Here is a 12,274-nt window from a genome sequence, read left to right as displayed (position 1 = left end):
GGTTTTCGAATTTACGGCTATGCCGCTACTGGATAAGGAGAAGCCATACGACCCGATTATCATTGGTGCACGGCAAACACGCTGTGATGAGTCGAGACTACGCTACGGGCTAGACCTGTAGCTAGACCTGTAGGAAGCACATCCTGAGCCGCCGGATCGTGCAGGTCTTGAAGCCACGGCCCCAAAGGCCCTACGCTACAAACTTAATCCCTATCACATCGACCTGTTGAGTCGTGACAGGATTGTGCGCACGGAAGCTCGCATGGAGGGGAACCGAAAACCGGCCCACTCGAGACAGTGTTTTGTCCGTCTTCTGCCCGGTTAGAATGGAAGAATCTACTATCGTTGGTCGGAAGTATTTGGTCTAGGCAAGAGGGTTTCGGGGAAAGGCTATCAGCGGCATTGGTCTACATTGGCTAGGACTCCGGAGTAAATGTACATGTCAGTGGCGTGGAGCGTGGAAGTTGGGGGAGAGGCATGTTCATCCGCGGTTTTGCCTTGAACAACATTCCACAAGAACTTGGGATTTCACAATAACTCAAACCCAAAATCAGCGACATTGAAGCTGAACATCACGATTTAGTCGAGCTTGAATTCTTAATTTGTCCTGTTAGGGGCCAGTATTCGTTCACCGCGTCTGCGTCGCCTCGTTGACAACACATCGATCGGGGACGCCGAACACGATCTCACTGCACCGTCGATCCTCAATACTTGCTTTTTAGAGGTCTCTCAACACACGGCTTTTCTTACTTGGCTGTTCTTAATTTTATGTATTTTTGTAAAAAAATTTCTCTTCCCTCCCCGGACTCGGAGAATTTCCAAACGTGGGCGTTAGGGCCCCTGCAAGCTTGGTAGTAGTTTCAGATGGTACATCTCCCATACTTGCATCTGCATCTGCAATAAGACTTGGGTGAAACCTGCCCTCTCGTGCCCCAAGGAAAGGTGACACCATATATTCCTGATTCATAAGATTCCGTAAATTACCATCTAATACTTTAAAATCATTATTTAACTCATCTCCGTCAAATCATACCAGAACCGTTATCCAGAGTCTGGTACGAAAGGCCCGTCCCGCGCATTTGACCAGGGAACCACATCCTTGTCTGACTCAGAAGCCCCAAAAATCAATAAAACAGGCATAGTGGAGACGAATCCTCGTTTCTGCACGAGAAAACATATCCCGGAGTACCTATAGTTGGACTCGTAAGGTGTCATCGACCAGTGACATGTCTGGACACCTGGGCAGCCTCATGGTATAGATGGCCTATAGCCCCAATCCCGGTGTTTAAAACCCCCCATTAGGACCACTGCAGCGGGTTAGCCTAGTAGGCTGTGATGCTCCACCAGGATTCCCAGCAATGAACGACGGGGACAGTGGTGCTTGACGTACTTGACCGCCCTATCTACTTCTAGCCCCAGCAGCCACCGTCTCAAAAAAGCCATTGCTGGCCTCAGATTCGCCAGAGCAGGCTCAACCCAAGTGGGGAACGGCGGCAAACGCAGCACTGTCCGGGCTCATGGGGAATGAGCCAGGGTTTCTCTGTAACCGTACTTGTGCGCGGGATTTTGAATCTTTTTCCACTTGAACTCAATAATGAGTGCGGGCGTTTCTTTGTTTCATGATTCAATAATCTAATGTCGTCGAGCTACTTAGATGGCGCTTTCGTACAAGGTCTGTGGGTTGTCGATCTCAAATGCCGATCTGGAGGGGCCATGCCGGGTTGTTGGGGCGTGCGGGCGCAAGAGTGGCCAGCTGCGACGCTGCAGGAACCAGAAGCTAATGCATCTTTCAGCTGACTGCGCATGCCCATGAGACTTGGCAATGCTGCTGTACGCAGTATTGAGGTTTCTCTACTCTACGACAATGTAAGAAGTTGAGAAGCACGGCAGTAAGATACCTTTTTTTATATTTTGATATAATCAAGGGTAAGAATGCATTTTATAAACACATTTTAAATGGTAATCTTGATTTTCATTCGAATCACATAAGAAACACATAAGAAACACATATCCCCCAAATCGACCATTGAGTTCCTTGCTAGCATCTTGGTACAAACGCCCCGTAAAGACCTGAATATGTAAAGACAAAAAGAGAAGGGAAAAGAAAGGAGTGAAAGAGCAGACAATTGGTCGAGAATATCAATGGAAAGCTCGGTACAACTTAAGCCGCAGTCGCAAATCGCTTCTTACGAGCCTCCATTGCTGAGTTATCCTTCTCACTCCAGCTCTTTTGCACTCTATTCGGTGCGCCAGGACCGTTTTTCGCAACACCACCACCACCACGGTTCTGGTTCTGGTTGCCATCTCCACGGCGGTTGCGATTGCGTCCATGCCCATGATCACGACGCTTACCGCCACGACCGCCTTGGTCATTGCGAGAGCGCTTACGCCTCTCCTCAGGAAGAGCCTGATCCAAACCCTTCACACTAACACCGGCTTCGGCTTCAGCGCCAGTGCCGAAGCGCTTAGCCCGTGCCAGTGTTTTCTCGGCTTCCTTCAGAGCTGTTTCAGAATCCTCGACGATGCCGAACTTCTCTGCACGAGCTTTACGCTTCCGCAATTCCTCCTCGAGCTCAGTCGCGGGTAGACCACGGGTATAATCAACAGCAGGCTTTGTCTCAGCCTCTGGAGCGGCCGCAGGCTCTGCCTGGCCAGTTGCTTCCACTTTCAAATCGTCGGTAGTCGCAGGATCGGTGTCTAATTTCTGATTGGGGACTGCAACGGGGTTGGCAACAGCGCCCTTGCCGCCGGCAGCAATGGCGTTGGCACCTGCTTCGGTAGCAGGCTGAGGGTCCGCTGATGAATCGGCAGGTACGTCGTCGTCCCAATCGATGACATCTTCGGCGGCACCGGCTTCGGGAGCCGCGGCGGGTGCTCCGGTAGATTCTTTCTCGTCATCCTGCTGGATACGAGCAACCAGGTCCGCCTTTTTGCCGGTATGAGGCAGTGAGCGACCCTTCAGGATCTCCACAAGCTCGGCGTTGGTCTTCTTGCTGTAGTCGGTGGACATTTTGGATGCGATTTGTTTGAGAGATATGGTATTGTTGGAGGGGAGGAGGGTAGATTCAGGAGAAGAGTTCCGGTCGTTGAAATCGATTATTGATATATCACTGTTGGGTTGCGTTCATTATGCGACGGTTGCGCCTGTTAAGATTGATAAGGTCGAGGTGAAAGCTGAGCTGGTGATGGAAGTGAATTGAGGACGCGCCTGCGCGTTCGGGTGCACATCACGTGATATTTATACGATTTGCATGGTGGCAACCATCTTCACTTCAACTATTCAATGCGGTGGCATTACCTACTGCCCAGGTGACCTTGAATTATTACTGATTCTCAGTTGATTAGCAGGCATTAGCTCAATACACAAAGCCAATGCGAGGCCATCAATTGTTTACGCTCTTCGGCAGGGTAGTGGCAATTCCTAGGTCATTGCGATGGCGACTAAACTTATGATTCACGTCCACCACGGCGATCCCGAATGGAAGGCAGAATTATCCAGCGTTTAGTTTAGTGTCAATTTACTTTGATTTTTAAATTTCAACACTTACTATTAGGAACCTGCCGTCCAAGCGCCGCTGCACAGACAGAAATTCTCCGGCTATACTGGATCCATGCGCCACCTGAATAGGGTACCAAGCTATAGCTTGGTTTTCTTGGAAACTCCCTTGACCTTTTGCATCATCCGTGCGGTCTGAGTCAGAATTTGACAGCTGTTCAAATTCCATAGCTGGAAAGTCCTTGCGGCGCGAAATACATACTGAATCTTGGAAAGTGTTGGTCTTGCATTTGCTGCGCCACAACCTCAACTAGCGGTCAACGCCACCTGATTCCTGGGGCAGCACAATTTGGCAGCCTTACTTAATAAGCATCGATATATGTTAGTTAACTAGTCAACTACATCAATTGATGTGTGTACTTCAATCCTTCTTATACATCATTCAATAGTAGTCCACATCTTGACACTTCAGAAATATTTATCGAACGTTTGTCAAGAATTGTCTCAAAATTATTAATTTCGTTCTTATAAACATGCCTAGCACGGATACTGCTAAGTCTGAATGTAGTATGTGTTTCCAAGGTTAGACATTCGTCGAATCCATCATGATTCACACAACAACGAGTACCTAGTAGTACAATCCTGGAAGACAGGCACATATATATTCGGAGAATCATTGTGGTAGTACTACTATGTACAATTGTTTTTGTTTTTGTTTTTTGTCATCTTGAAAGACGCATGATATTTCATATATATGAAGCAGCGGCTGAGAGTGCCATGCACGGACACACATAGGTCCTAGAAAAAACTACCCATAGAACCAGTATTCTGCCGCATATTGAACCTCCAGGGTCTTGTTAAGCCTGGCACATGTTGAGGGTGCCGATCCTTGGTATGTCATGACTCGATAAACTTCCTGTAGTGTCCGTCAGAATATAGCCATCGTAACATGGGTCAGTTTACACTTACCTGAATCCCACATCCAGATGTGCGATCAAGTTTTAGCCAGGGAACGTTTTGGTCTGCATCAGTGCTCGTCTGGGGTGCATCAACCGATGCATTCTTCGAGGCAACAATCCAATCCCGCCGGCCGCTCAACCTGAAATCTATAACAGGGGATCCTGCTGCATTGAAGTAATGCTCTCCAAGAATGAGGTCAGTTGTGTTTGTGGTGTGACTCAGGAGTTCTGCAAGAAAGGCAAGTGATCCAATAGGGGTGCTTCCAACGACAGCAGGTATCTCATGCAGCAAGTTGAGGGATTTGGAAGCGAGGCAAGAGGCGTCAAAAAGTGTGGCAGCGGCACCGATTTGCACCGGAGTTGAAGAAGCACTGGAGCTTGCGCAGGTATAGTTTTGTGTCCCCCGGCCAATGGCAATATATTTGAGTGTCAAGTTGGATGCAGGTGCAGGGAGGTAAACCGATGTGTCGTTCAGGGGGATGGTTGCGTTAGAGATGGAGCAGCTGCCCAGACTCATGTGGTCAAGCTCGTTGGAAATTCGAGAGAATGTGGCAGCTAGCCTCAAAGGACCAGGAAGAGCAGAGGCAGCGGATGTCCCCACAGCCAGGAAGACTGTCAGTGTTTGGAGGAGCATTGTAGTATATGTTTGTCACGTAAAAATAAGCCGGTGAACTTGAAAGAACTTCAGAAACGCAGAGAAGTAGAATGGATAAATTTCCTAAGTATGGAGATGAAGATCAGACGGAAATAATCTTGAAGACGAAGGAAATAATAATGGATAAAGGAGATGTTCTTGTTAAACAAGTGTCTCTATCTCTTTGGTGTATAGGCGAAACAAAGAAATCAAGGCTCAAAATCATTTCAGTGTTGTAATGGTTTCAGTGATGTAAATTGCCATCAGGCTGACTCGATGGTTCATGTGGCCCGATATCAACCCCATGTTCGTGGCTTGTATCTTTATATGCCTCACAAGGCATTTAATTAAATTCTCCTAGCTTGCATGAAGAAGTTTCGTTTATATTTCTACGCGCCGATCAACTAGACATGGCTCGGAGCGAAGGATCCGAGGGTGCTAAAATGGGTCTCTTTGTTGGCAGTTGACCAGCCCTCCACGAATGAAAAGCTGGGGATTAAAAAACCAAGCTACGGATCCTTTTACCTGCATAAATATAGTTTACACCGATTAACAGTTCTCGGTTTGATGCTTAGCCAGGTGCAATCATGCACATTCATCAAGTTCTATTGCGTAGCCTGGCGTACCCACCCTAGGGATTATGCTAGCCGCCAAGGTGTATCCATGAGGTCCAAAGGTCAAAGAATGGTCGACTTGAAAGTTTTTACTGGAAGATAACTGAGGAATCTTTCTTCAATTTAAGTGGCTGTGGCTTTGAAAACATGAGCATTGTTACCACCAAAATTCTCAATTTCTGATAACCCTTTCGTATTCTATCATACATGATCGATGTAAATGTTGCCAATGCCATAGTATACTTCAAATGTTAATACCCGAAGTATGTACTAGTTTCATCTGAGGTCACTTGCCATTGTAGTATATATGCTCGATACTGCCAAATTTAATCTATTTCTTCCCGGTTGACGCAGCCAAGGACTAAAATAGCAATCCTTCACTCACTGATACAGTTAGGGTAGGACATAAATAGTCTGTAAGCGCCTTGGGACGCCACGGCATTCAGATGGTATTTGGTCCTTTTTGTTGCACTACAACACAAATTTGAGGAGGCGGTCTAAATTTGATTCATTGAATAGACTCAAATTATGGAAAGATAGATTCAGTAAGTAAATTTCAAAATTAAATATACTGTTGTAAAGAGAAGCCTGATGATGCTGGCGATCCTGCAGGGGTCACGTGACATGGCCCTTAACCTTAGTCATCCACTCCCGCGACTTCATGGGCAACATGCTTTTTGCACCCAGCGCAGATCATCAGATACACAGCTTCCTTTCATCATCGATGTTGCCGTTTTAACGGTATCTTACCCGGATGTAGCTGCGGTTATACTGTCAATACCCACTACGCGATAAAATTCTCATACTTCACTCGGAATCTTCAGAATGTCTGACGGTAAGCTTTCTGCGCCTCCTTCTCTTTTCACCACCGTCACGTACTGATTATACCTTTAGCCGACATTGAAGCCGTTCGACGGCTCCAGGCCGAGCGCAATGCTGCTTCCGCTAGCAAGAAAGGTTCTAAGACCTTTGATTCGTCTAGTCAGCGCGCTGACAATTCGACCAAGGCTTCCCTTACCGAGTCCTTCGATACCACCCTTTACGAACGTGATGGAGCGGATAGGTTCACCGGTTACGACACATCTATCGCTGTGAACGGCGATGATGAGGAGATGGAAGATGTAAATGGCGGTCATAATTTGGTCGGCCAGTACACTGCTACAAGAAATCAAATTGACGAGATGGCGCATGGAAATGGTCTTGAAGAGGAGGACATGTTGCTAGGTCGTGAAAAGGCTGCGCGCATAGCTGATCGGGAAACTGATTATCAAAAGCGTCGATTCAACCGAGGAGCCTTGACACCAACACGCGCCGATCCTTTCGCTGCCAACGCGAACGCCGAAGGCGATGGCGATGGCGATGGCCAGACTTACCGCGAGGTCATGGCTCTTCGTGAACTTGAAAAAGAAGAAGAGCGTGTTCAGAAACTTATTGCTGAGCAGCGCGAGCGTGGCGAAGATGTTACCGAGCACCAGGCGTCTCTGAAGATGGAAGTCGACCAGGAGAATGCCGAGGATGGTGCAACTGTCGAGGCCGCCAGCAGAAAACGCAAGAAGCGCTGGGACGTAGCGACAGAATCCAACGAGGAGGTAAAAACCGAGACAACTTCGGAGTCGAGGGCCAAAAGATCTCGATGGGATGAAACGCCGGCCCCCGGTGGCCCAGAGGACGCGCCTAAACGCCGTTCACGATGGGACCAAGCCCCTTCTCTCACTGCTGCGACCCCTGTCGGTAACCAAGGCCTTGCCACCCCTATGCACCCATCTCAAGGTGGAGGGGCAGCTCCCGGTTTTGGAACCGATATCTCTGGTAGAAACAGCGATTGGTCGGATGAAGAACTCGACATGATGCTGCCCACGGAGGGATACAAGATTTTGGATCCTCCTCCAGGATATGAGCCTATCAGAAACCCCGCCCGCAAAATGATGGCTACTCCCGCGCCTACGGGCGGCACTGTCGGTGGCTTCATGATGCAAGAGCCTGAGAATATTCGTTCTATGGGGAAGGAACTTCCGACTGATATCCCCGGCGTGGGTGACTTGCAGTTCTTTAAACCAGAAGATATGGCTTACTTTGGCAAATTAATGGAGGCCGGAGATGAAACTTCCATGAGCGTGGATGACCTGAAGGAGCGAAAGATCATGCGATTGTTGCTGAAGGTCAAGAACGGCACACCACCTATGCGTAAGACTGCTTTACGTCAACTCACAGATAACGCGCGAAACTTTGGAGCGGGCCCATTATTCAACCAAATCCTTCCGTTGCTTATGGAAAAGTCATTAGAAGATCAAGAACGGCACTTGCTGGTCAAGGTCATCGACCGAGTACTCTACAAGCTGGACGACTTAGTTCGTCCTTTTGTCCATAAGATTCTCGTTGTTATTGAGCCACTGCTCATTGATCAGGATTACTATGCTCGTGTTGAAGGTCGGGAGATTATTTCCAACCTTGCCAAGGCTGCAGGTCTCGCTACTATGATCAGTGTTATGCGTCCGGATATCGACCACGTTGATGAGTATGTACGAAACACCACAGCACGTGCATTCGCCGTCGTGGCCTCCGCACTCGGTATTCCCGCCCTCCTCCCATTCCTCCGCGCTGTTTGTCGCAGCAAGAAGTCCTGGCAGGCCAGGCACACTGGTGTTAAGATTGTTCAACAGATCCCCATTCTCATGGGCTGTGCCATCCTACCGCATCTGAAGGGTTTAGTCGAGTGTATCTCAGACAACCTCAGCGACGAACAAGCCAAGGTCAGAACCGTCACAGCATTGGCTGTGGCTGCATTGGCCGAGGCTGCTAATCCTTATGGTATCGAAAGTTTCGATGAGATCCTCAACCCTCTCTGGACTGGTGCGCGCAAGCAGCGTGGTAAGGGCCTTGCGGCTTTCTTGAAGGCCGTTGGATATATCATTCCGCTCATGGATGAAGAATATGCCAACTACTACACTACTCAGATCATGGAAATTCTACTCCGTGAATTCTCTTCTCCAGATGAGGAAATGAAGAAGGTGGTTCTGAAGGTGGTGTCTCAGTGCTCTAGCACTGAGGGTGTCACCGCTGGCTACCTGAAAGAGCATGTCTTGACCGACTTCTTCAAGAGTTTCTGGGTGAGACGTATGGCTCTTGATCGGAGGAATTACCGCCAGGTGGTAGACACCACTGTTGACCTGGGTCAAAAGGTCGGTGTTGGCGAGATCCTGGAGCGTGTCGTCAACAATCTCAAGGATGAGAGCGAACCGTACCGCAAGATGACCGTGGAGACTGTTGAAAAGTTGATCGCCTCCTTGGGCGCAGCGGATGTTTCAGAGCGGTTAGAAGAGAGACTCATCGATGGTGTGCTGCACGCATTCCAGGAGCAAAGCATTGAAGACATTATCATTTTGAACGGATTTGGCACTGTCGTCAACGCTCTCGGCACTCGTTGCAAGCCTTATCTCCCCCAGATTGTCAGTACCATTCTCTGGCGACTAAACAACAAATCTGCAACCGTCCGACAGCAAGCGGCAGATCTTATCTCGCGTATCGCGATGGTTATGAAGCAATGTGGTGAAGACGCTCTTATGGGCAAGCTCGGTATTGTGCTTTACGAGTACCTTGGTGAAGAATACCCTGAGGTTCTGGGTTCAATCTTGGGTGCCTTGCGATCAATTGTAACAGTGGTCGGTATTAACCAGATGCAACCTCCTATCCGGGACCTGCTCCCCCGCTTGACACCCATTCTTCGCAATCGACACGAGAAGGTGCAGGAAAATACCATTGACCTGGTTGGCCGTATTGCCGATCGTGGTCCTGAATCCGTGAATGCCCGTGAATGGATGCGTATTTGTTTCGAACTCCTTGATATGCTCAAGGCCCACAAGAAGGGAATCCGACGTGCGGCCAACAACACCTTTGGTTTCATCGCAAAGGCCATTGGTCCCCAGGATGTGTTGGCAACCCTGTTGAACAATCTTCGAGTGCAGGAGCGTCAATCCCGTGTTTGCACAGCTGTCGCGATTGGTATCGTTGCCGAGACTTGTGCTCCTTTCACTGTTCTTCCAGCTTTGATGAACGAATACCGCGTTCCCGAACTGAATGTGCAGAATGGCGTTCTCAAGGCCATGTCGTTCTTATTTGAGTACATCGGTGAAATGGCTAAGGACTATGTCTATGCCGTCACACCTCTTCTTGAAGATGCGCTTATTGATCGGGATCAAGTCCATCGACAAACCGCCGCCAGCGTGGTCAAGCATATTGCCCTAGGCGTTGTTGGCCTTGGGTGTGAGGACGCGATGGTTCATCTACTTAACCTCGTATTCCCCAATATTTTCGAAACTAGTCCCCACGTCATTGACCGAATAATCGAAGCCATTGATGCCATCCGCATGGCTGTCGGAACAGGAACGGTCATGAACTACGTCTGGGCTGGACTGTTCCACCCAGCTCGCAAAGTACGAATTCCGTACTGGCGACTGTATAATGATGCATATGTGCAGGGTGCCGATGCGATGGTCCCATACTACCCCAACGTGGAGGACGATGGTATGGATCGACCGGAGCTGTCTATTATCGTCTAGTGACGATTTTGTAATTTCAAGGGTCTCATTTGCTTCTTTTCATTGCATAACTTATTCACCTAAGGGGTTTTTGTATTGTTTTACGAGCCGTTGTCTTCTTTCCCATTTTCTAGTTGCTTTTCCCATTATTTTCTTCATTTCATGCAGGGATGACCGGACGTTCGGCGTGGTTGTATATCAAAGACTTCAAAAGCTGGGAATTTGATCGATCAAATACATCATGATAGAACCTTTCAAGTTTTTGTAGTCCAAAATTAGATCCATCTACCAGTATTTAGGGCACAGCCTTAAAGGTATACGATGGTCAACGCATGTCCATATAATTTAGGTAAATTCAAAAAATTCAAAAGATAGACAAATTGTCTGCACTTGGTATCTATTTTATAGCGAAACCCCAGGTATATATGAAGAAACATTAAAGACAGGGCTGATCCATCCAGACGTTACAGTAGAGCTGATCACCCGCCTCAGATCCCGGCAGACCCTGGAAACAAGACCTGACAGGGGAGAATTAAGCAGTGATCGCTGAGTTTGATACGACTATCACTGTCAATCATGATTATCTTGGCTCTATCCAGCGCCGAGTACCTGGGGTTCGATATCTGCAGAAATCGGTGGCTGCGCCAGGATCTACTGTATAGTACCTTATCCGAGAGCTACTATGTATGTAACTCACTACAGCTCACTATCAATAGACTTCAAATCCTCCACGGCTGAGAAGGCAGACGAATTTTCCAAAACGCAACGAAGAGGGGGAATCCTACAACCCCCCTTTCCTTTCTTTTCCCTTTTTTCAAATTCCATGGTTTTGCCACCAGGATTCGCAAAAATAGAAAACCAACGCAGACTCGTAAGAACCCCAGGGGAGGGGCCGGGAAAACGAACAAGAACCTGTGATTCGAGTTTGGATCACGCAGATTTGGTCGTAACCCGTATTGGTCGTGAATTGGAGTAAATTTTTTTTATACTTTAGTCTTTCCCTTTTGATTATGTTTATTCTTTCTAACACTCTTTGCATTTTATTTTATTTTACTTTATTTTATTTTAAAAATTTTTGCCCTTTTTCTTTTCTTTCCTTGCGTAGAACTTTGTGGCATACTCGAGGGGGAAAGGGTGTGAACGATCCAACTTACTCATTGCCAAGAAGCGCCAAATGCCTAAGCTTGCCGTGGGAAGGCTTGGCGCAGGAAGTGGCCGCGTAAGCTCTCCATCGGACGTCAGGCGTACTGCTGGGATGTGGGGAATTGCGCGAAAATTCGTCTGGTCGCGGGAACCAGCCAATAGGAAACAAGGTGTAGGCACCGAAAAAAAGTGGGAAAATACGGAAAAGAGGAGAAAGTCTCAGACCCTTTTTTTAAACCTTTTTCTTTTCTCTTTCATGGCAAATCCTATACTTTGGTTATTTCTTTTTATTGATTTGATTCCCTTATTCTGCATCTGCACTATCTGTGATTTAGGTTTACAGGGCCCGGGCGAACACATTCTTGCCCTGCATATACCTAGGTACATTGTATGTATACTGTTGCTTCACTAGTATCCGGTTCTATGAAGGATGAAGGGAGTATGTTTGGAGTACCGGTACTAGTATCATCAACCCGTGTGTGATATCGGACACTATACTGAATGAGTTAAACTCGGATTGACTATGCACATATTCGGGACTCCGTAATAGCCTAGAAGAATAAAATTAAATAAGAAATCTCACTAATACCAACTTTAAAAAATCAATATTCAAAATCCAATTAAAAGATTCCAGTGTTCCCGTGTCCCGGTATCAGAATATGTCGCTGGACAGCCCATTCAACACAGCCTCCCCCTGAATTGGATATCGGAATCCTCATCCCCATCCCCAATCAGTTCTCTTTCTCGACGACTGGGGAATGAGAATGGAGAATATTCTATTATGTATCCTGGTACCACTGTATCCATCAATATCCAAAGAAGGTAATCCGTCCTTTGGAGTTACCGTGTCTGGAGTACTCCGTAAAAGAGGTCAAGCTTCTCCAGCCTTGCGT

At 47.6% G+C, this 12,274-nt stretch overlaps 3 protein-coding genes across 3 annotated transcripts; 1 reads left to right on the top strand and 2 right to left on the bottom strand.

The window, feature by feature from the left end:
* Window positions 1–2,161: 2,161 nt before the first annotated feature.
* On the bottom strand, window positions 2,162–3,010 carry N7478_010326 (SAP domain-containing protein; the record flags this gene model as incomplete). Its single annotated transcript, XM_056926540.1, has 1 exon — window positions 2,162–3,010. One exon carries the CDS (start codon window positions 3,008–3,010, stop codon window positions 2,162–2,164), a length of 849 nt encoding a protein of 282 aa, XP_056775910.1.
* Window positions 3,011–4,304: 1,294 nt separating this feature from the next.
* N7478_010325 (DUF3455 domain-containing protein) lies at window positions 4,305–5,089 on the bottom strand (the record flags this gene model as incomplete). Its single annotated transcript, XM_056926539.1, has 2 exons — window positions 4,305–4,412; window positions 4,466–5,089. 2 exons carry the CDS (start codon window positions 5,087–5,089, stop codon window positions 4,305–4,307), a joined length of 732 nt encoding a protein of 243 aa, XP_056775909.1.
* A 1,439-nt stretch (window positions 5,090–6,528) lies between these two features.
* Window positions 6,529–10,259, top strand: N7478_010324 (U2 snRNP complex subunit HSH155; the record flags this gene model as incomplete). The annotated part of the gene is made up of 2 exons (XM_056926538.1): window positions 6,529–6,538; window positions 6,598–10,259. The coding sequence occupies 2 exons, from the start codon at window positions 6,529–6,531 to the stop codon at window positions 10,257–10,259; spliced, it is 3,672 nt and encodes a 1,223-aa protein (XP_056775908.1).
* Window positions 10,260–12,274: the final 2,015 nt, after the last annotated feature.

This window comes from Penicillium angulare, assembly GCF_028827245.1.
Source record: "Penicillium angulare strain IBT 27051 chromosome Unknown utg000007l_segment0_segment0, whole genome shotgun sequence".
NCBI classification, from domain to species: Eukaryota; Fungi; Ascomycota; class Eurotiomycetes; order Eurotiales; family Aspergillaceae; genus Penicillium; species Penicillium angulare.
Note: the sequence above shows the minus strand (reverse complement) of the source record. Positions and strands in the feature narration are given on the sequence as shown.